The 24,276-nt window shown below is 42.3% G+C and overlaps 2 protein-coding genes across 4 annotated transcripts in view; one reads left to right on the forward strand and one right to left on the reverse strand.

Annotated features, from left to right (window-relative positions):
• Positions 1-13,017, reverse strand: part of Ptpn21 (protein tyrosine phosphatase non-receptor type 21) — a 70,476-nt gene extending 57,459 nt beyond the window's left edge. The window contains exons 1-2 of one of the 3 annotated variants that reach the window (XM_047538831.1): positions 12,641-13,017; positions 8,341-8,718 (exon numbers count right to left, since the gene is read on the reverse strand). In XM_047538831.1, coding sequence (XP_047394787.1) covers positions 8,341-8,520 — 180 coding nt within the window. In that variant the 5' untranslated portion in view covers positions 8,521-8,718; positions 12,641-13,017. Of the gene's footprint in view, positions 1-8,340; positions 8,719-9,427; positions 9,541-12,514; positions 12,617-12,640 lie in introns of those variants that run through there. The other 2 variants (XM_047538834.1, XM_047538832.1) reach the window with 2 other exon arrangements.
• An 8,111-nt stretch (positions 13,018-21,128) lies between these two features.
• Positions 21,129-24,276, forward strand: part of Zc3h14 (zinc finger CCCH-type containing 14) — a 51,656-nt gene continuing 48,508 nt past the window's right edge. Inside the window, 2 exon segments of the mRNA XM_047538901.1 lie at positions 21,129-21,305; positions 21,658-21,700. Of these exon segments, the coding sequence (XP_047394857.1) occupies positions 21,270-21,305; positions 21,658-21,700 (79 nt within the window). The 5' untranslated portion in view covers positions 21,129-21,269.

Consider the following 24,276-nt stretch of genomic DNA (forward strand, 5'->3'; position numbering starts at 1 on the left):
TTGCCTCCCAAAATGAAATTACTTGTGCATTTATTTTCTTAGCCTGTTCAGTTAAATCATACTCAAAATAACACAATTACTCTATCCTATTTGAAAATCTAAACAATGCACACTTAAAAGGATCTCATTTGGGTAATCCATTACAGAAAGTGTCACAAAAACCTGGTAAGTTACCTTTACCACATGCTAATTCTCACATAGGATTTGTGGCATGCAGTTTTTTCTAGTGAAATTAGCATCTTAAGTAAAATTTTAAGTCTTAAGTAAAACCTCTGGATATTCAATCAATTCGCTAAAAAATAAAGGAAATCGGAGGGCTGGGGAGATAGCTCAGCTGGTAGAGTGCTTGCCTCGCAAGCACAAGGCCCTGAGTTCAATCCCCAGTACTGCAAAAAAAAAGTAATGGAACGGTTAATAAGGTGCTGATTAGTAGAAAAATAAAGGAAATCTGTGTGACATTTGTTTATGAATAAATTGCTTGGAGAACTGAATAGGAAAATATTTGCTAACCAAGAATATTTTTAGGAAAGTGAGTTCTTGCTGAGGTAGGGTATGTATCTGACAAGAAAACTGAAATAGATGTCTCAACAAATGACTGGGGAATTTGATTAATGTAAGAAGAAGTATGACTCATACATTCATTCACTGAAAATTCTGGAAAATTTGTCACATACCTACTGACAAGATGGACAGAAAAGTGGCTCAGTGGTAGAGCGCTTGCCTAGCACATGTGAGGAACTGGGTTCGATTCTCTGCACCACATAAAAATAAATAAATAAAGTTAAAAAAAAAAAAGATGGGCAGAAAAGTAAAACATGGTAGGGAAGACAGACAAGGATCAGTGGTACAATAAAGTGGTACACCCTTCATCCCTTTCCTCCCCAAAAGGAGTTTTACCGTAATACTAAGTTTTTCCATCAAGAAAATAAATGCCCTCAGTGGCCTTTCCTGAGACTCAAAGATGAAGGCCACTGGGGAAAAAAAAAAAACATGGGGTATGGGAGAAGAGAGGGTCTATATTTAGAGGCAAATTAACTTCTTAAAAATATGGAGGCCCTTTGGTTAGGCTACAGGAACTAGGGATGGAAAAAAGATTAGGTAAGGGGCACCCAAACAGGCAGGAGGAAGGAAGGTTGGTGTAGCCTAGTAGGGTAAGTACAATCTACAATCACCTATGATGTTTCAAACTGAGAATCTGAAGGTTCCCAACAGATACACCTGACTAATGTTTGAGGAGCTGGAAATGCTAATTACCCCAATTTGATTATCATACATTATACACATGTATCAAGTTATTGTACTTTTCATGTATCATGTGGCCAGTTTTCAAAAAATGAAGATCTTGATTTGTTCATAAATATTACATCTTCTCAGCTTCTTTTTAAAATATTTTAGGTGTAGATGGACACAATCCCTTTATTTTATTTATTTAGTTTTTTTCATGTAGTGTTTGCGATGGAACCCAGTGCCTCACACATGCTGGGCAAGGGTCTACCACTGAGTCACAACCCCTCAGCTTCTTAACTCTGGAGAAAGTCAAACCAGGGAAGAAAGATTCTGTTACACGGAAAGAAGGGGAAACTGTCTCATCCAGCAACATAGTTACTGAATAAATGTCTACCTATCTTAAAATTCAATGTTCTTTGCATTTAAATTGATGAGTATGGGCAGCAGTTCAGTGTGGGCCCATGCATGGACTGGTGAGAATGTCAAAGAGTCACCTGAAACTGTATGCAAAATCCTGTTTTCTTTAAATTCTCAAAGGGGTCCATGACCCCAATAAGTTTAAAGAGAATAAATCCAAGTTTAAAGAGAAACCTGCAGATAAGAACTCAGTTTTGGATCTTTTGCTTATTAGTTGTGTGATTCTGAGCAAATCATCTGAACTTTTCATAACTTCGGTTTCTTCATTTTAAAATGGTTTAAAAGATAATGCCTAATCTGTTGCAAAGAGTAAATAAGATTTGGCAAGGTAACTTCCAGCACAGTAAAGCTCTCTCACCAAAATGGAGGACAAGTGGCACACCATCAAAACTTCAGTTGCTTTAACAAATGGAATCTGAACACATACAACAAGGGCAATGACAGAGAGTCCCAAAACCATTTTAACTCAACCCACAAACCTCCCCATGTGAGCAAATTCATGCTTCATTCCAAATGGTCATGAGACTGCACTACTGTGGCAAATTGATGGTAAGTCTCTTAACTCCTATTAGATGACAAACATCTCAGATTATTAGCATTTAAATATATTAGACATTGAACTAAGGCTGCATAATACTCTATTAAAGTAAACATGTTCTGAATTCTATAATGACATATGATTACATATTGTATATTTTTACATGTATGACATATCCATGTTTGTGTTTATTTGCCTATTAATTTTCTACATCAAATAAGAAAAGTAACAGAAAACCTGAAAATCAAGAAAATCATTGATCATTTATCATTAGTTTTGGACTTCAGAAAACTTTATTTAGATGAAGAGGCCAACCTAACATATTTGCTTCAAATGGTCCAATAACTCTAACTGAAAATATTTACTGATCCTTTATACCTCAATCTTATCTGTATTATAATACACACATAAATTAATAACTACTCAGTTCAAAGTTAAAAAGCTTGCAGATAATACTTTTCCCTTACACATATTTAGGCTATTTTTAGAACTCAAATGAAAACAGCTAGTACAGAAGGAAATGCACATGAAATTCCTGAGGTCTACTCAGATAACAGTCAAGATAGGTCAGTAGATATTTCAAATTCCTAAGACGCTAATTTCAAATAAAACACTCCCATGGCCAAGAACACTTTCTACAGTATGCTTGAAGGCAATGGTTTGCATTATGTTTTATTTCTCTCTACTCCACAAATCCCTTAGCTAAAAATTGTCCCCATTGAACAGAAGGCCCTATGAGAAGAATTCGTTCCAAGTGCCATGGAAAAGCTGACCGTGCCTTGACACAGAACTCTTCCCTAAGGAGTTGGGAGAACTAGATCACTTTCTAAGTGTTTCAGAAGCCCAGAAGTGGGGGAAAAAAAAAAAGTCTAAAGAAAAAGGTGCCTTATTCTGTATACAAAGCTCTGGAAACAGTCAACTCTCTCCAGGAAATAAAATCATAGAGCAAATAAAGGCTGGCTGCTGACCTGCTGTCCATGCTCACCAATCTAAATGCAAAGCAAGAATATTGAGTCTTAAGCTAAGTAGACATTTATTCAGCAACTATGTACTGTAAGGTGCAAGGCACTGTTCCAGATACGACGGATGCGCCCATGAACAGCAATCCTGTGGCAATGGAGCTTCCACATGCTAAAGAACAAAAACATGGTATGTGTGTAATGTACTGCAAATACAATTTGGAAAACATTTCATGAGGATGGATGATAAATCACAACAGGGTAACCAAATACCCAAAGTCTGAAACTAAAACTGGAGAGGTAAAAAAAATGATCCTGAAAAGACTTCCATGGTTTCAGAACTTTCCTATATACTGAGATTTAAAAATTTCCTAAAACTCCAACCAAATATAAATTTAAGAAGAATAAGGACCTTAAAAATGAAGGAAGGCAAAGTATATAAGAACAGTTTGCAATGAATCTTATTAAACACAATGGCATCATAAAATGTGATTATAATTATCTATTGTTGAACAGGAATTCTTGAAAAAGGAATACTCTAGAGAAAAAAATGTAAACCTAATCCAAAATTTTATAGAACTTTTTTTAAAAATCCTAAGATTCAGGTTGAGTATAGGAGGAAAGAAAAAGGCAAATAGAGCAATTTAAACCCTATTGAAGCTCTGTTTTTTAGGGTAGTGGGCAGTGACACTAATAAATTAATTTTTCAGCTTCATGGAAAGATCTGTTCAAATATGATTACTAAATTAGAAATTATAATTTGTTAAATTAGGGCTGGGGAGATAGCTCAGCTGGTAGAGTGCTTGCCTCACAAGCACAAGGCCCTGAGTTCGATCCTCAGTACCCAAAAAAAAAGAAAAAAACTAATTTGTTAAATTATATATAATATATATAATATACTAATATTATAAATTATAAATTGTTGAAGTGCACACAAGCACTTTAACAGCTTAGTAATGGTTAAGAAGTATGACTACCAGTGCCCACTATAAGAACATTTTACAAAAAAGCATGCATGCTGTCAGTAAATGGAAGAACTAATAATATTTTTAAAACTAAGAAAAGAGGGCTGGGGCTGTAACTCAGTGGTAGAGCACTTGCCTAGCATGCACAAGGCCCTGGGTTTGATCCCCAGTACCACAAAAATTAAAAAGAAAAAAAGAAAAGAGCTCATCTGAAGAAAATGTAGCCAGTCACCACAAAATGGGCATTGGAGTCACAAGTATCAATAATAATTAAGATTAACACTTGGGGCTGGGGTTGTGGCTCAGTGGTAGAGCACTTGCCTAGCATGTGTAAGGTACTGGGTTCAATCCTCAGCACCACATGAAAATAAATAAAATAAAGGTATTGTGTCTATCTATGACTAAAAATATATATTAAAGAAAAAAAAGATTAACATTTATTAGGAGTTTCCTAAGTACCAGTTTCTCTGCTAAATGTCTTACATTTAATATTAAATCCTCACAACCACCATCAAATAGATGTTATTATATGCCATTTGGGGGGGAAAAAAAAGGTAGATTTGAGAAATTAAGTAGTTTAATACGTTTTTCTTTTTCTTTTTTTCTTTTTTTTTTTTTTGGTATTGGGGATTGAACTCAGGGGCACTCAAATACTGAGCCACATCCCCAGCCCTATTTTGTATTTTCTTTAGAGACAGGGTCTCACTGATTTGCTTAGTGCCTTGCCACTGCTGAGGCTGGATTTGAACTTGAGATCCTCCTGCCTCAGCCTCCCAAGCTGCTGGGATTACAGACATGCGCCACCACAACCGACTTTAATCATTATTTAACAAGTGACAACACTGGGATCCAATTCCAAGTGTTTCCGATTCTGTTGGAGATTGCCTTGAGCACTGTCACACAGCCTTCTCAAGTGGCCAATAGAGGCAGAGCCTCAGAAACACTGTCCAGAGGAAAGGAAATTTCCCCAACTCAAAGGAACCTGCCAAGTATTGGAAATAGTGCTACTGCCCTGATGAAAATATGTAACTTTCTCCAGGCAACACCTATTCCACACTCACCAAGCAACCTCTGTTTGGCTGTAGCCCCCATGTGGCCTCCCTGCAGGGAGATCATGACCTGGCTCTGAAAGCATGCAAAATTGGGGCCCTTAGCAGTTCCATAGCACGTTATAAATTACTAAACCTGTATCCTGGTTTTACATACCTATCTTATTGTGCTGGGTTATCCCAGGTCCTCCCAGCAATATTGGGATTTTAAGCCTGACCACTGAACTAGACTATGCTGATTCCACCAGGTGATACTGTCCCATGGGAATGGCCATGCCCATATGACACCTTCCTATCTCACCACCTTCAAAACCTCTATAATATACTTTCAAAATTGGAAAGAAAGTTTTCAAATTCCCCTTAAATTTATTAAGACTTTCATGGGTTCTGGAAAAAATACTGTAAAACTCAGAATGAATGATAGGCAAAGAATTTCAACAGCTCTGAGAGGCTTCTGTTATAATTAACAGCAATAATTTATCATGGCATTATTGTGCATCCTCTGTAATTGTCATAAAAGTGAAATGGTATGCAAGTAAGCAAGAAGAGCAAAGACATCCTCTGCCGCCACCAATTTATATTTGGGCAGTAATAAGCCTTTATCAGACAAATCCATATGCTATCATAATTCCAGGTTTGCTTGGTGGGAGAACTGCAAGATACCAACATTTTTATTTATTTTTTTTGGTATGTATCACACACATGATGTAGATACACAAGCAAGGAACAGGTGTTATCCCACTCAGATTATTTCTGAACAGTCATATGGTAAGATTAGACTTGGTGCTTGAGCCATCTGTTTATATGCTACAGTTTGGAGCTTCTGGAGCTTTCAAAAGAAGAGTTTGCTACACAAACTTTCTAACTATGTCTGCAGTTAAATGTTGAAGACAGGATAGTCTCTCCAAGGGCAAGACATTTTCTAGGGACTAGGCCTGTTTCCTCTTAAAGGACTCTGCTCTTCTGTTCAAAATCAGGTTTATAATATACCACAGTTGTATGAAGCCGCTGAGACAGATAACATCTAGCAGGAAATGGTAACTTCCCTGGACCACTTAACTAGCAGAAGGAAAGCAATGCCATGGGTCCAGTCCAATCTACATTTATTGAACACATTCCATACCTGGTACTCTGAGTGCACAAAAAAATAAACCATAGTTCCTTGAGAAGCTGACTTTCTAGGGGTGGTAGGCACACCTTATGCATTTGGATGAAATTTACCAAAAAAAAAAAGGAAACAATGTAGGAAAAAAAGAATGAGTCAAGGAAGTAAAAAAGGAAAGAAATGCAAGGAAATAGGACTGGTCACTGATGCCACTCTCCTGGTTTACTTTCTTTTCCTTCTTTCCTTCTTGACCCACAGATTTCCTCCCACGGCTCTCCCTTCCTGTATTCAACCTGTGAGGTTTGCTATACCCTCTTTTTCTCCCCTGAACAGTCTCATCTCCTCTCTCCTAACTTTGATTAGTTCATCTATGCTGATGATTTCCAAATCTCTTCCCTCTAGCCTGGTTCTCTTGCCTGAGCTCCAGATGGGCATATCCACCTGTCTGTTCAATATGGCACCTGTCCAACTGGCACCTCAACTTGATATTTATTTTTGAAACTACATTCCATTCTTTCTTTCTTGTTTTCTCCCCTGTTATATTCCCCACAATCTACTGAAAACCTGAGTACAGAGCTGGACCCCTTGCTAACCCTCTCCAACACCTACTAGGTAGGTAGGTCCTAAACATTTCCAGATCCCGCCTACTTCTTCCCATCCCTATCCAAGTGCAAGTAATTACAATCAGCACCTGAACTACTCCTCTCTACTCAATTTCCAAAGGGCTCACATGTCACAAAAACTATCATAACATATTTTTGTTTAAAACTCCTTCACTATTCTTCCCGTTACCATCAGGGTAAGACCAAATCCTTTAACAAAAATCCTGCATCATGGAATCCCTACTCCCAGTCCTTCCTCTCAGGGAGACCTGCTGCCTCCACATCTTTGGCTTCAAGCACTTAGATTGTGGCTCAGTGGTAGAGCACTTGCCTAGCATGTGTGAGGCACTAGATTCAATTCTCAGCACCACATATAAATAAATGAATGAAATAAAGGTCCATCAATATCAAAAAAAAAAAAAATTTTAAAACATCTAAAAAAAAAAAAAAAAACTGTCTTTTTAGCCCTGACAGAATTCCCTTGCTCCATCCTTCAGAAGAGATCACTTGGCCTGAAAGTTTTCCTTTTGCTGCCCCTCCCTAAGCCCTCTACTTCCCCTAATCACAGCATGCATCATCATGTCTTCTTCCTTCTATCAATGCTAGAATCATTCTATATACTTGGCACTTACAGGTCTTCAATATTGAATGATCAAATGATTTTGCCAGGGGAAAAGTTTATCTATTCCTGACTTTTTGCAAAGTACAAAATAGTGGAATTTTTCCAGTTGGAATATGTACGATGGGAATTTAAGGGAAACAATCAGTTTCTCTTCTTTTCCCTACCACAGAGTCAGGTGGCCAAACACAGGGAGGGTCCTTGGTTTAATGAGAGTCCTTTCTTTACAGGTCTTACATAGCATTTTAAATTTAAGACATTATGTGGATATGAGAAGACTCCACAAATTCCTAGCACCTAGATTAGGGGTTTCCCATGGCAAAACTTCCTATGATTATTATAACAGATAGCTTATTACTTTACATGCACATCAAATCACACAGCCCTTTTGAGAATTTGGTGCCACTGTTATCCCCATGGTTCAGAACTGGGGTTCGGTCATATCAAATAACTTCCACAAGGTAAAACCACTAACCAGAATTCAGGGCTCACACAATACAGCTTGAGAATCTTGGCCTGGCTTGTGGAAAGTTGTCAAGGAGTAAATGAATGAACAGTCAATCAGGAGATCAGGAAGACCCATTGGGGGTTATATTAGAATAACCAAATATTTTGGGATAATCCAAAATGTATTCATATTTGATTCTCAGGTGCATCTTGGGAAACATGTTTAAACCACAGGCACTGTTAATTCTCTTATGGGGCACCCGTGGTGTGGAAGTCTTTTTGGTCACCAAGAGGGCTTGCAGGCTCAACTCAGACATCACAGAGCAAGCTTTGAGTGTCCCGTGGGCCACAACACACAGCCAGCATGAATGAAGCCAGGCCAGAGAAGCCTGCAGCCTTTTTCATAGCTTACCTCCCGCAGCTCCAGCCTCTGGGCCACAGCTTCCAGGCTCTCCTGGCCAGTGCTCTCCACAGACAACGTGAACTCCACAAACTCGTTATTGAGCAGCTGGATCCGCGCAACCAGGCAGCTCTTGCTGGACACCGTGTAGCGCCGGGTGCGTTTCAATTTCAATCCAAATGGCAGTGGCATCTTCTCCCTTCAAGAATGGAGGGGCAAGGAAGGAAAAGCACCCCCACCAATCCAGCAGCGATGACTCCGGGAGAAAGTGGCCCTCTTCTGAAGGGATGAACACTGTCCAGTTCTGCGCCGCTCACCCAGCAGCGGCCGCCGCCATTAAAAAGCAACAGAGTCTCCAAAGGCCAAGAGAGGGGAGCATCCACGCCAGCGCTGAGGAAACAGGAACCCCAGTTACACCAAACACGGTAACTCTGGACTTGGCTTTTAAAAATAAAAATCAGTGCAGCTGGGCCTACAACCAAGCTTTCCTCTCTGCTGGAGAAGAAGGCACTAACAGGATCAGGGAGGCAGTGGGGAAGTTTACCATCAGAGCTGAGGGCTTGGCCAGGGGTCAGACTCCACCCCTCACTCTAGCCTACAAATAGTGATAACATCCTGTGGCTGTTGTCAGGATTAAATAATGGCACGACTATAATCCCAAATTCTGTAGTTCGTATTAGCGGTCATCTTCCTGTTCAAAGTGTTACCTTTTCACAAGTGAACTAATTCTTGGAGCTTCCCAATACTCCATATGTCAGAACTCTTTATTGCCTAAGTGAAATAAGTGCAAAATACCTCCTAAAGAGCTAGGTTCGAGTTCCAGGCCCTTTCGGCAAATTAACCTTGAACTCCTAATAGGAGGACTAATCCCTTCTAACATATGGCAGCGGTGAGTTTCAAAGGAGGAGAATTGCTTAACAGGCATTTGCAAACCCCTTTCTGGCTTATAAATATTTACGTCATCAGATTGATTAATTTATAAACAAGTCATAAAAGACCCTACCAACACCCATTTGTCAATCAAACCGTGGCAATTCTGAAAATCGTGCCCGGGCTCCTCTCCCAGGTCGGGATGTCCATGGAGGCTGTGGGCATTCACCTGAAGGGGCGGGCGAGGCCTCCAACGCCATCCTAGGACACCGAGGGGCCGAGGGGGTTCAGCAAGACCATGAGGCCAACAAGGCCATAGAGGACTCAGATTCCCGCGTCCTCCCCACCGAGTCAAGAGCAAGCGAGGCCTGGCCAACGGGTACCCTCGGAGGTCCCGGAACCCTCCGCTCGCGGCTGCGTTTCCGAGCGGAGGTGCTTGGCAGGACCCGCCCGGCGCTCCCGGAGGGAACGTTTACGGGGGCAGCGCGCGCCCCGCAGGCGGAGGTGAGGCTGAGCCACGGCCGCCCAAAGCGCGCTGCTTGCAGGGTTTTTAACCACACCTGTTGATGGTAACTTCTGGGCCGAGACCAACTGGGGGCGAGAGGCAGCTGGTATTTGTATATCAACTGGAATATTTTCCCTGCTAAAGGAATCCCAGATTTTTTCCAGAGTGCTGGGACCGCTGTCACCACTCTCCCTGAGGACGAATCGCTTGGCGAGGCTGGCTGGAAGCTGGCTACCCTGAATTGGGGCTGGGGACCGGGCGGAGCGGCGGAGTTCACCTAACTCGGGCCTCGAGAAGCGGATCTCAGCCTCACGCTGGGACGGGATGAGCAGGGAATCCATCCCAGGCTCCTCCTTCCACTCCCAGTCCTCCGGCCGCCCCGTTGTTGACGGCGGCTCAGCCCCAGAGGTGATGAGCACTCAGGGATGGGGAATGGCAGAGCTAGAGAAGAGGATTTAGCTATTTGCCTAGCCTTTGCCAAGCTTAACATTTTGAAATTCCTTTCCACAAATGTGTATTGCGTCTCTGAGCACAAGGCAGCGTAATGAGCATCTTGAGAAATCTAAGACGAATCCTAAGCCACCGCTGTCCTTAAGGAGATTACAAGCATGCTAAAATTACATACAAAGCTGTATCTCTAATGAGGACCTGACCATGGTTTTCTGTCTGGTTTTTTTGTTTGTGTTTTGTTTTTGAGCTTTGGTTATCCCCAGAAAGTTTTGTTGTTTTTTTTTTTTTTTAATTAAAAACAAGGGATAGGCCAGAGATGAAAAACAAAAGTGGAACCACCTAAAGCAGTGTTAACATTTTCTGAGTGCCTTCTGTAGGTAAAAATCGCTACAAGATAGAAGTAGAAAATAAATAGTATAAAAAGATGTGGTTTCCACCTGCCATCATTTTCATTCTTTGCCAGTTTCAGAAATACTAACTAAAAGCAAAATAAAAAAAAAAAAAGAAATGAGAACTTTAAAGAACCCTAAGTAAGCTTTTAACTTGAAGACTGTCTGATAAATCAGCAGTGTTTGTGCAGATTTTTAAAGATTATATACAAAGCTGGGTACAGTGGCACGCACCTGTAAACCCAGTGACTCCAAAGGCTAAGGCAGGAGGATCATTGCAAGTTTGAAGCCAGTCTCAGCATCTGTCTCAAAAAATAAAAAGGGCTATGAAGTAGCCCAGTGGTAGAGCACTCTTGGGTTCAGTCCCCAGTACCACCAAAAAAAAAAAAAAAATGTATAAACACACACACACATATACATACTAAATTCTCTTCCATGAGATAAGGTGGGGATTTCAGTTTTATATACAAAACTATAGTAATTGTAAACAACTGATTAGTGTGAATGAAGAGACAAGATATTGTATATATGCAAAAGAAAGATAAAATATTTGATTTAGGGGCTGTCCAAATATGGTAGTTCATGACAAAGAACTTCCTTGAAGGCAATAGATACTACACTATATAACTTAAATATTAACTTCAGCTTTGATTAAGAAAACTCAAAACTCAGTTCTCCCTGAGATTTGAAATGTTTACAGCATCAGGGATAAGGAAAAGGGAATGTTTCTCTTTTTTATTTTGGTAAATGTTATAATTGAAAGAGTTGAGGTGTGTGTGTATTAGTTATATTTTTCCCCAAGATATGTCTATAAGAGTAGCTTGCATTTTGCTTATTATATAAGACCCACTGCATTAAATAATGTTCTGCTTAGTAATTTAAAAATTCATCAATGATTTACACATCTTAATTTGCATTTGTTCAGTGTTTGCTACCAAATGATGCCATCAAGTTAAGAACGTTTGAATATAACATTATATTAAAATCAAGAGAAATAGAAAATTGAGATGCTTTGGGGGACTTGGTTTCAGGTGTAAAATAATATGCAATAATTTGAAAGGTGGTTGGGTCTGGAATTATAATTTAACTATTAAAGGAAAGAGATAATTCATAGGTAGTTTTTAAAAGAAAAAAACTGGGAGATAATTTCTGTACAAATCCTTTCTGTTATAGAGTAAGAAAACATGTTAAATTCCCTTCATTACAGTTTACAAAAGGTAGTCATGCTATTTGTGAATTCGCTTTAATTTTTCCTCTCCACATCCCCTTCCAAAAGTTTCTCAAATACACTTTAATTCTGAATCCTGTAGAGTTCCCACCCACCCCAACCCCACTGTTTAGGGTCTCACCACATGTAATTTTGACTACGTTGCATTAATATAAATAATCACTAAGAGGACAGAGTATATGATATGTACATCTATTGCATTATATCAAACCTGTTTCTCACGTGCAAACATTTTGTCTAATAAAATGTCCTGGAAACAAAATAGACAACTATTTTCAGAGTAAAATTACTGTCATCTCACAAACTTTAAAAAATCTGCCTGCTACTATTAGGCATAGAGCGATTGTCACTTGAAGCACGCGAATGTTCTGAATGTGCTTTCCAGCACACGCTATTATCATAAGGCTTTCTCAGCAAAAGAGAAAATAGGACGAGCATACCAAAAGTGGCAAATCTCATCAGGATTTGCAGAAATCACAAGTCGGAATTTGCAAATCCAAGAATTCCTTTTTCCAGAGCAAACACGCTTTACTCCAAAAACCAAACAAGGCGTTACCCAACAGTCCTTCCATACGCCCCTTCTCTCCAAAGTTATCTGGCAAATTTCACACTTACATACTCCCAGAGGCTCAAACATGCCTGACTCTCAAGATCCTGAACCAGATCCAGCCACAGCAACCCGCCGCGGTTTAGAGTAAAAGTTCAAGACCCATCTCAGAAACCCCGGAGCAGACCAGAGCGAACCTGGGAAGGAGGGACTCTGCTCTTTGTTAGCTGCGGCCGGGGTCCGCAGCCGCGACCCACGCCCGCGCACGCCGGGCGCCCCTCGGCGCGCGCCGCCCCTCCCGCCGGCCGGGGCCCGCGCCTCACCTGCACCCGCGCCCGCATCCTCGGGGCCGCGCGCCCGCTCAGCGGCCCGCCTCCCCGGGCCCCGCCGCGCGGCCGCCGCAGCCGCGCCCGCACGCCTGCCCGCGCCGCCGCGCGCTCATGGGGCGCGCCCGCCTCACTTCCTGTCTCCAAAGCCGCGGTCCGCAGACCATTCCCCGGGGCAGAGTCGGGCGACCGCGCGGGGCAGGCCTGAGGGGCGCCGCCGGCGAGGAGCGCCGCGCGCGGAGGTCCGGGCCCGTAGCGGCGGCGGCAAGACGGGCGGACGCGGGACGAGGGCCGGAGCGGCGAGCGGCGGAGCGGCCGGGCCGGGCGTCCCTCCCCTGGCCGGGCGGGCGGACGGATCCGGGGAGGCGGCGGCGGCCGTGACCTCAGAGAGTTGGAATGCGGGCGGCGGGGCGCGGGGGAGGCGCGGACAGCTGCGCCCGGCCGCCGGGGAGGGGGCGCGCCGCTTCTTTTTTTAATCGTGTGACCACTTATTTTAAGAGTTTCCAAATAAAGCAAGCCTGTTAATAAAATGAGGGGAGAGTTTCAGTTCCAGGTGAAGTTTTTTATTCCCATGTTATTGGGTGGTGGTCTTTAAAATTCCTTTTGTTGGAGCTGTTCATTTAGTCCTGCGCACTTTTAAAGGAGACTCCAGAACCCTTCCGAACTGCCTGCTTCTAACGACGTGTTCTGTAACCTGCACCGGTCAGTACCGGGTGGCAGATAACACCACCCCACTCCCAAAGAAAAGACGATAGGCTTCCAATAACTTGTAGGTCCCCAAAAGAGCGCTGCATGCGGAGCTAGTAGAGCAGAGCTGTAAGGGTGGGTAAGTTGTTTGGATTCAAATCCGAATGCCAACACTTACTAGCGGGGTAACCTTGTGGAAATGTCTTTACCTCTCTGTACCTGTTTCCTATATAACGGGAATAATATAATCACTATCTAATGAACAGGTAAAATATATGAAAGGCTACATTTAAATTTTGGCCTTATTAGTTATGCTTATTACACAGTGTATTATTGTTATTACTAGATATTCCAACATAAGCCGAGGAGTAAATTCCTGTGCCCCTAACACCAACCATTACAGTAGGGTGTTTGACCTTTACTTGGCAGGTGGTTGAGTGGTTGGAACAGAGAAACTTCACTTATATAAATTTTAATTTCGATGATTTCAATACCATTGTTTCTGGAAAACTTTTCAATGTTAAATTTCATTTAAATCTCACCTTCAACAATTAAACATTTGAGTATTTACTATGCATGATACACGTTTCCTGTGCACAAAGGACTTCTGGTCTAGTGGATGATAAACACAGTACATTGTGTGTCCCGGTGTGGGGGCCCTGTCATAGAGGTATGAGTAGTATTGGAGAACAAAGCCCAGCAAGAGTAGCCAAAGGCAAGGAAGATCACCTGTGTTTCTAATGGGGGGGGGGGATCAGTTCTCTTCATAACTGGTACTTCCCCTGGATGCCAAGAGGGGCCCGATTTATGTGGGAGAAAAGAAAAACACCTGAAAATGAGCCACATTTCTCCTCTCTGTGCCAGAAATATTGGAATTACATGTCACCCTTCTCCCTTTCTCATCTCCAGTTGTCTTCAAGACTTGGCATTTCCTCCTTTGAAATGTCTCAGTTCTTTCCTACTCCCCCGGTACCTTCTAAACCCAACCCTTGTAACTCTACATCCCAGTAACTGCAGCAAGGGTGGCTGCTTGCATTTATTCGGTTCCTCCATTCTTCCCATGCTACTACCAGTCTTACCTCTCTCTTGGGTTTATAACTCCCTCCCAGGGGACTCCCAAGGTCAAGCTCTTCTGCCTCCTTACCTTTACAGGCTTTCTAAACTGGCTTCTCTGGCCACCCTTGTTTCTTACCTCTCTCCAGTGTGCCCTCTGCTCCCTAACAAGTGGTTTCCCTTGGCAGCAACCCCTCCAACCTCCTTTCCATTTGTCTGAGCCTTCGGCTTCTCTCCCAAGTTTCAGTTCAAGACAACTTTTTATTATTATTATTATTATTTGTACTAGGGATTGACCCCAAGGACTCTTAACCACTGAGACATATCTGCAGCCCTTTTTATTTTTTATTTTGAGAAAGGGTCTTGCTAAGTTGCTTAGGGCCTTGATAAATTGCTGAGGCTGGCTTTGAACTCGGAATCCTCCTGCCTCAACCTCCCTAGTAGCTGGGATTACAGGCCTGTACCGCCTCACGGGGCCCAAGACACTTTCTAGTGACCCCATTCCACACTGATCTCCATACTTGGCAGGAACTTTAAAAATTGTTTCACGGAGGCTTCTTTTATATCTCCTAGAATTCCTAGGACAGTACTGGGCAGAGAGTAGGCACTAAATAAAACTTGTTAATTGAATCGGGAAGAAAATAAAAGAATTTTAAAAATAGAAATGATCATAAAACCTAAGAGATGTTAGACAGCTGAGTTGAACTTCCTCCCTCACAGCCCACAGATGTTATTTACTGACCAAGTACTTAAGCTCTGTTTTCCCTCAGTCATGTTACTTTGGCAGTAACATCCCCATGGCAAGGCACATGAACAACCCCTTCAAAGGGTTAGACATAAAATTATTACTGGCTTATGGTTCCTATGTAAGAGAATGAGGTAATTTATATGTCTCGACCCCAAAAGGTACAAAAGAGCATAGGTGAAAAGTTCCCTGTCTACTGTGCCTGCTAAACACCAGCTCTTCTGGGGGGAACTAGGGTTACCTCCTTCCCGCATACATTCTCTGACATATCAGCAACCACATATTTGTAGCTCTTGTTACCCAGAAAGTGACATATGTATACTTCTACCCTGGAAGATTAATATCTTTTGAAATATACAAACAAATTAAAATTAAAAAAAAAAAAGAATCCTGTACATAAAGTAATGAAAGATTAAAAAGATAAAGGGGATGGAAATTGTGGTTTGGGTAGTGCATTGACCATTATTTTCCTGGGAGTTAAAAAAAAATTAAAATTAACGTGCTGTGGTAGCTTGGTGAATACTCACTCTATACCACTATGGAAAGTACAACGTGTAGAGAAGTCCAAATTGAGTCAATTCTTCACAAAGACCACGATGCCTTGGAGGGCAGGGGAGGTCGGGTGGGGACTGGAACTAGAAAGGTGAAATCAGCATTGGTCTCTGGAACCCTCATCTTGAGCTTGGCCTACCACACTCAACACTACAGCAGGTGTATAACCTTTTCAGTTGTAAAAGAGTGAAATGTTGTGGGTAGATTTCCCCGACCCTCAAGGAAATGATGATATTGGCAATATTATTGTTCAAATGGACAAGAAAATAGAGAAGCATGTCAGCCTCATAGCAAAAGAAATTGCTGTGGTACACACCTGTAATCCCAGTGGCTCCGGAGACTGAGGCAGAAGCATTGCAAGTTCGAGGTCAGCCTCAGCAATTTAGGCCCTAAGCAACTTGGAGAGACCCTGTCTCAAAATGCAAACTTTTTTTTTTTTTTTTTTTTTGTGGTACTGGGGATCGAACTCAGGGCCTTGTGCTTGCAAGGCAAGCACTCTAGCAGCTGAGCTATCTCCCCAGCCCAATGCAAACATTCTTAAATGGGCTGGGGATGTAACTCAGTGGGTTCAATCCCCATTACATTAAAAAAAAAAAAAAAAAAAAAAAAAAGCCTTTTCATCCACATGTATTGGAAGCCAACTGCTGCAAGGAGAAATGTCCTCAAGGACTCGCCATTTGAACAAGAGGTGAATGTATAATTCTCATAGGTGAGGGAATTTACACAAGCATATAATCTTAATGAATTGGCAATGCCTGGTTAATCACTGCCATCAGCTTCTGCTTGAATCTGAAAGGACAAATAAAAGGTCATCAAGCACTCAAAGAAGAGAAAAATAGCATTCCAGACTGGAGGTGACATATCCCTCCTTCTCCCCCACCCTTGTACACAGAGTCGTGAGCACACACATCCACTCATGCACACTTGCACAGGATGTGCAAAATCCAGTAGAAATGCAGTCCGTGGAGGAGGCCAGAGACACTGGGGAACCAGTGCTAGAGAACACAGCCCCCACGCAGCTGGAGCTGGTACTCAGGCCCTCCTGACCTCGTAGCCAATGCTCTTTTCAGTTATCGGTTCTGTTTGGAAGGTAGCCCAGAGGCCTCTTAGCTCCCACTGTGGTTTGTTAAATCTGGTTCTCATACTAACTGTTAGAGAAAAATATGTTATTTGTCACAGTCAAGTTTAGTCTAGTTTTTGTTTGTTTGTTTGTTTGTTTTGGTACCAGGGATTGAACCCAGGGGGGCTTAGCCACTGAAACCCCCAGGCCCCTTTTATATTTTATTTTGAGACAGGGTCTTGCTAAGTTGCTGAGGCTAGCTTTGAACTTGAGATCCTCCTGCCTCAGCCTCCAGAGCCATTAGAATTACAGGTATGCAGCACTGTGCCCAACTCAGTCAATTTTTTTCAGACCTCCGACCTACAACCCTTTCAACAGCTTCTCTTAGGGCTTCATCATGATCACCTTCCTGGGGATAAGATGTGGTCTGTGAAACTGCATCTTCCAGGGCAGCACCTAGACCAGCCTCAACACCCAATGCCATTGGTTTAGTGAGGCTAGCTCTTCTGTGACCCAGACCCTGTGTCTTCTGAAATCTGAAAGTATTAAAATTCTCAAAAGTCTAAAATTTCCTTTTGTATAATTGTAAGGTGATTGTCCTAAAAGTGAACCTCTCTTGAATATCTCTTAATAAATTTCCCACTTTGGAATACATGTTAATGAAAATATTCTCTACTTTTTAGGAGATGGTTTTTGTTTTTTGTTTTTGTTTTTGTTTTTTTTAGTTGTCGATGGATACAATACCTTTATTTTATTTGTTTATTTATTTATTTTTATGTTGTGCTGAGGATTGAACCCAGTGCCTTATAGGCACAAGGCAAGCACTCTACCATTAAGCTATAACCCCAGTCCACAAGATGGTTTTTAAAATCAATATTATCTAAATATCGACTGCCAATTTGGTAATGCCACAATAATTGCAAAACATGTTTTTGTTCTTAGTTCTGGAATGGTAGGTAAAGGAATAGAGATAACTTACTTGTCTTCAGGATTTTGAGTGTCATGAAAGCAGAGACTTGGTCTTGCTCATCTGTATGCTCTCACTTCCAGCAGGGTATCTGGCTCAGTGTAGGCATTTAATTTTTAATCAGTAAACATAGTGCTATTGTAAGTCAGGCGCCGTCGAGATGCTTCACAAATATTAACCTGCAGTAGAAAGTTAAATACTGCAGAGTAAACTAGTCTCATACCTATGCCATAGATGAGGAAACCGAGGCACAGTGAGAATAAGCAACTTGTTTAAGGCAGAACCAAGAGTGAAACCCAGACAGCCTGGCTCCAGGTCATTCTGCTCTTCCGCTTCTCATCAATGTTGAATGAGTGTAGGATCGATCTGAATTTATCCATGAGGAATGCTTTCGTAAACTAGGTATTTAATTACTCTCACCCTACAAATATTTAATAGGTGCATACCATGTGTCCACCATCCTGAAAAAATTTTGGAGAACTTTAAAGATTTACAGAAAATTCATGATTTTGTTAGGAAGCTCACACACATACACACACATACCAGAAATTAACATTAGAGTATATACTGTCACACTAGCAGCTGCCATGTAGATACCATGGGAACTCAGAAGAAAGGACTGTATAAGACTGAAGGGGACAATGGCAGTGAGACCCTAGTTGATCCCACAATTTTTGCTCCTGATGTTCATTCTGTGTTTAACCTCTCCCTTGAGTGTGGATTGCTTCCAGTCAATTAATGTGGTAAAGATGAGTAGTTTTTGTTTTTGTTGTTGCTTTTTTTTTTTTTTTTTTTTTTTTTTTACTGGGGATTGAAACCAAGGGCGCTTAACCACTGAGCCACGTCCCCAGTCCTTTTTATATTTTATTTTGAGACAGGACCTCTAAGTTGCTGAGGCTGGCTTTGAACTCACAATCCTCCTGTCTCAGCCTCCCAAACCACTGGGATTACAGGCGTGAGTAACCGCGCCCAGCAAGATGAGGAGTTTTGAAGATGTCATTTTGTTCCTAAATCAGTTGATTTGGGGGACGGTCCCTGGGTAAGCCTAACTTAATTAGACAAAAGCCCTTAAAAGAGGGACTGGGCCTTTCCTGAGCTGAGAGGGAAGCTTCTGTTTGCTGGCTGAAGTGGAGAAACCCTTGACATGGAACCATGGGCAGACTCCAGATGACAGCTTGAAATGAATTCTTACTAAGAACCTTGGTGAAGTTGCAAAGGGATTCTCCAGGTGAGAATACAGCCTGCCTGACATCTAACTGCAGTCTTCTGAGACTCTGAGCAAAAGACCCAGCAAAGCCATGCTCAGATTGCTGATCCATGCAAACCAGGAGATGAGAAACGTGTGTTTTAAGCTGCTAAATGTGTAGTCATTTGTGTTTTAGCAGATTAACTAATACAAATCACTCTCAGGATCTAGTAGAAATGGAGAAGGGAGAACTCTCTTTATCCTACCTTGCTTCCAAACTTTTATGATCAGGGAAGGGAGAATTATTGATAGGAGAAAAGCCTAAATAAATCATCTCTAGCTTTTAGTTGCTTTTAGCTGATTTAAAAATCACGAACTTTGGAGGTCACACAGCTGGACAATACATTAGTCTTCCATTAGCTTTGCTATAGATAACACCTGTGATGTGTGGGTTATGATGATAAGAGTTGCCTGGGTAACTTTTTAGGGCTTGAAGCACTGACTCTTTGCTTGTCCTACCAATGTCCAAAAGGAATGGGAGGATGAAAAGATTTGGCATCTCTGTCTTCGTATTGTCTCTTTTGCTGCTGTAACCTATGGGTCAGATTCTACTCAGCTGTATATGCAGACAAGTCGATCATTTGAGAAATGTTTTGTCCAAATCTATAATATAAGGCTAACTTGACCTAGACTTGCTTAGCTTCTCTCTCCTGCTTCAAGTCTACTAGCTACCATAACTAGAAATACCAGACATTGAAAGCAAAGAGAAGAGGTGGTACCTGAGTTCCTGAAAGATTTCTGCCTATTCTTAGAAAAAACCTAAGTGTTCCTTCCCTTTATTAGACTCTCCCTCTCAGCTGAGCATATCCAATATCTGTAGCCCCTCAAACTCTTTGCAACTGAAGATGATTTATAAGCATAGGCTTCAGTCCTCCATTCTTTGGCTACTAAGAAAAACCTTTCTTTCTCTCCAACACTGTCTATTTCATGCTCTCTTAGTTTCCCTGGGATGAACTTCTGAACCTGGGTTTGATAATAGAATTAAGCTTTTATGGATAATAATAGGGAAATGAGGTCCATTGCAGTGGTGCATCCCTGTAATCACAGAGACTCTGGAGGTTGACACAGGAGGATTGGAAGTTCGAGGCAAGCCTAAGCAATTTAGTGAGACCCTGTCTCAAAATAAAAATTACTGGGAAAGTACTGCATAGGTAGAGCACTCCTAGGTTCAATTCCCTGATACGCGCCCCCTCCCCCCAAAAAAGGAAATCAGAAGTAGAAATCAATCTGAGCGGGAGAAGGGGATGTTCATAAAGCATATTTGAGTTCTGAAGTCCATATTTTGGTTATGAATTTGGAGAAAATAAAATGGGCATAGTAACTGAAATTTTGGAGGTGGAGTTCAGGTGTGAAGTCAAGGCAAACGGGAAATTTGATCATTATTGGCATAGAAGTAATAATTGAAGGCCTGAACGTTAAAGGAGGAGCTGAGAGAGGAGCAGGAGGATGGCTTGGGGGAAGGGCTCCAATGTCCTGAGAGGAGGAAGGCAGAAATAGGAAAGCCAGGATGTTAGCAGAGTCAAAGGAAGGACTTCACAGCAGGGCGAGGCAGCTCACTCCTGCAATCCCAGCAGCCCAGGAGGCTGAGGCAAGAGGATCGCAAGTTCAAAGCCAGTCTCAGGAACTTAGCGAGAGCCTGTCTTTAAATAAAATATTAAAAAGGCTGGGGATGTGGTTCAGTGGTTAAGTACCCCTGGGTTCAATCCCTGGTACCAGACAATAAAAAAAAGTAAGGACTTCACTGGATGGCGTCTGTTGCCCAGGATATTCCATTTTCCCTGCAAATGTAATTACAGTGCAACCTTCAGGAGGCAGTCTATTTCCACAGGTAAGAAAACGGAAGTTTCCAGTTGAAATATGTAGATCATTACCATATCAAGTGAAAACTGAATTTGAATATAGATATCGCATCGAAGTCCCGGATCTTTCTGTTACACATTTAATTCATCTTTATTATCCAAAGGATAGTAAAATGAATAAGTATGGGGGACCAGTAAAGGGAGGAATGAAGCTTCCCCAGAGGGACTAGGGGAGAGGAGCCAGGCCATCCGCAGGCCGCTGTCCTCCCTGGCGCCAGCAGAGGTCGCTAGTGCAAAGGCTTCTCGGGCCGAGGTGTACGCACGCGCGGGCGCATGCGTGCCTCCCCAGCCTGCAGGGGGTCGCCGGGGCCGGCGGGGCGGGCACACGCAGAGCGCGCGGCCGGGGGCGGAGCAGCGGTGGAGGCGGCGGTGGCGGGCCTGCGGGGTGGGAAGCCTTAGCGGGCCCCAGGGAAACGAAGTGCTGCGCAGTCCTGATTCCGCCGCCCGCCGCGGAGCCATGGAGATCGGCACCGAGATCAGCCGCAAGATCCGGGTGAGGCCCTCGTCGGCCGGCACCGGGTGGAGGCGGGAAGCGGGCCTTGGCGGGCGGTTGCCAGGAGTAACGGGGTCGGCGGGCCTGGCCGGGGGCGCTTCTCGCCCAGGCCGCCTCGGGCCTGGCGCGGCCGCGGCCTCGGAGAGCGCGCCCGGGCTGCGGCGGGAGAGCTACCCACCGCGGCGCGGCGAGCGGTCCCGGGCGGGCCGCCGGGGGTCGAGGCGCCTACCCGCCCCCAGCGGGCGGCGAGGGGGCGGGAGGCGAGGCACCGGCGAGGTCGCCTCAGCGCTGCCCGGGTGTCGTTTTCCTAGAGCCGCCATTCTCACGTGCACATTTGCTCTTTTTCCCTCAGAGTGCCATTAAGGGGAAATTGCAAGAATTAGGAGCTTACGTTGGTAAGTTTTGTGTTGTCGTTGTTAGCCTCCTAGAATTTAGTTTGCAGCTGCTTGAATTTCAGTGAGCGCATTTTTTTTCCCCGTCGCGCTTTTGGCGTTCTATCTTCTGCCTTCTACTCTCCTTCAAATCGGATACTCCCGGGTTCCTTCCGTCTTTTATTGAACGATCTTCTATGCAACCTTTCCATTTTTTCCCAGCCCTCCTTCTAACACAGTGGTTTGAAACAGTGTAGCTTCCTCCGCTAAGGCTCTTTTTCCTATTTTCCATAACATTTTGTCCGGATTTTATTCTTTTTTTCCTTCTGTTACTCTCCTCTTGACCTTTATTTTTCAGAACTTTCACTTTGGACATGAATGTTTGATGCCTTCTGGCATTTGCCTCTGTAATGGCTCAGTGAGTTTTATCTTTAGATTTTTTTTTCCTTTATTTTTATTTTATTCTTTAATTTTATTGGAATAATAAAGGGTTCTCTTTCTCCCTATTCTCTTCTATTGAATGTTTACTCTGCATGGCTTTGTGCCTATTTTATTTATGTGTATGTGTCCTTAAGTATTCATTAATACACGATAATCCCCAGGAGAACACTGAAAGGTAACTGGTAATATCTCCCTTGTACAACCAGAAGCAAAGTTTTATGGATTGAGCCTGTTGACTTCAAAGCTGGTACTTCCTGTAATAATAGCTACCACTTAGGACAGCATTCTCAAACTGTTACACTCGAAGGATCTCTGGAGTCAAAGCCACTTTCATATTAATACTAAGAAGGTACTTGCTATTTTCACTGTTGACATTTGGATTGTGGAAGAGCAGTGATTGATAAAACTGCTTGTTCTTTAGCCTGATTCAAGATAGTCATGCCAGGGCTGGGGTTGTGACTCAGTGGTAGAGAGCTTGCCTAGCATGTGTGAGGCCCTGGGTTTTATCCTCAGCACCACCTAAAAATAAATAAATAAATGGTTAAAAAAAAAAAAAAAAAAAAAAGATTGTTACCTCAGATTCTACCAGAAATCATATTCAAATCCTTCCCTATTTCTGTACTTGGTAGTTTAAAAAAAAGAAAAAGCCAGTTTTCCTTAAGTTTGATTTTTGTATTTTGTTTTTGACATACTAAGGATTAAACTCAGGGGTACTTTACTGCTGAGCTACATCTCCAGTTGCTTTTCCTTTTTATTTTGAGAATGGGTCTCATGAAGTTGCTGAGGCTGGCCTCAAACCTGCAGTCTTCTGCCTCAAGCTTCCTTCTTGCTGGTATTACAGACGTGGGCCATTGAGCCCAGCAGTAAAAAAGTGTTTTTTAAAACTGTAGCCTTTTACTCCATCTTTTTAATATTTTTCACAAATAGCAGTGCTTATAAAGCACTACTTTGGTAGACTAAACAATGGTGGTGGTTTTAAGGAATGGCATTTGTATAATTGAATTCAGAACTAAACTAACCACTTTTTTTTCCTTTTATTTATTTATTTGTTTTTTTGAGGTACTAGAGTTTGAACCCAGGGGTGTTCTATCACGGAGCTACATCTCCAGCCCTTTTTATTTTTTATTTTGAGACAGGATCTCACTAAGTTGCTGAGGCTGGCCTCATATTTGTAGTCCTCCTGACTCAGTCGCCCCAAGTTTCTGGAATTATAAGTTTGCGCCACCAAGCCTGGCTTAGCCACCTTTTTCATAAAGCATCTTTAATTTTTTGTGAGTGTGTGTTTGTAGTGCTGGTGATCAAACTCATGGTCTCACATTTGCATATGCTTTACCACTGAGCTGCATCTCTAGCCCCTTATGTTAACATTTAAGAACTGATCACTGGTTACATGTGCTTGGGTATTAGAAGGCATAGGAACAAAGAACTGCCGGTCTTTGTTGCCATCTTGAACTTTCAAATTAAAATCAGAATTTTGAAAAAAAATTTGTATCTGCCTCCATGAACCTGATTCCCAGTACTAAAACAATTTCTCATGAAATTTTGGTGATATTAACAAGTATTTGTGTGTTGGGGGAGCAGGCACGTGCACGTGCGCACACGCTTGCACTTCAGTATGGGGATGAATCTAGAGGCATTCTACCACTGAGCTACATCCCCAGCCCTTTTTTAAAATTTTTGAGATAGGATCTTGCTATCTTACTGAGGATGGCCTGGAACTTTTCGATTCTCCTGACTCAGCCTCTTGAGTAACTGGGATTACAGGTATGTGCCATGATGCCTGGCTACAAATATAATTTTAAAAAAATTCTTTTATTTTGTTATCAATGGATCTTTTATTTTATTTACTTATATATGGTGCTGAGTATGGAACCTAGGGCCTCACACATGCCAGGCAAGTGCTCCGTCACTGAGCCACAACTCCAGCCCCTACAAGTGTAATTTTTACATTGTATAATGAAATGGATAAACATGTCAGTGGTTCTTAAGCTTAGTGAACCAGTATTTTCCTAGTTATCAGTACATAATATTAACCAATTCATTTGGGTGAAAGTCATTAAAACCACAGAATCAATCAGATTTTTCTTATAATAGTGCAAAAAGGCATTTGATGTAGTTTTAGATTCTGTTTTGCTGCTAGCGTTCAGTATATTACCATT

This window comes from Sciurus carolinensis, chromosome 2 (assembly GCF_902686445.1).
Source record: "Sciurus carolinensis chromosome 2, mSciCar1.2, whole genome shotgun sequence".
NCBI classification, from domain to species: Eukaryota; Metazoa; Chordata; class Mammalia; order Rodentia; family Sciuridae; genus Sciurus; species Sciurus carolinensis.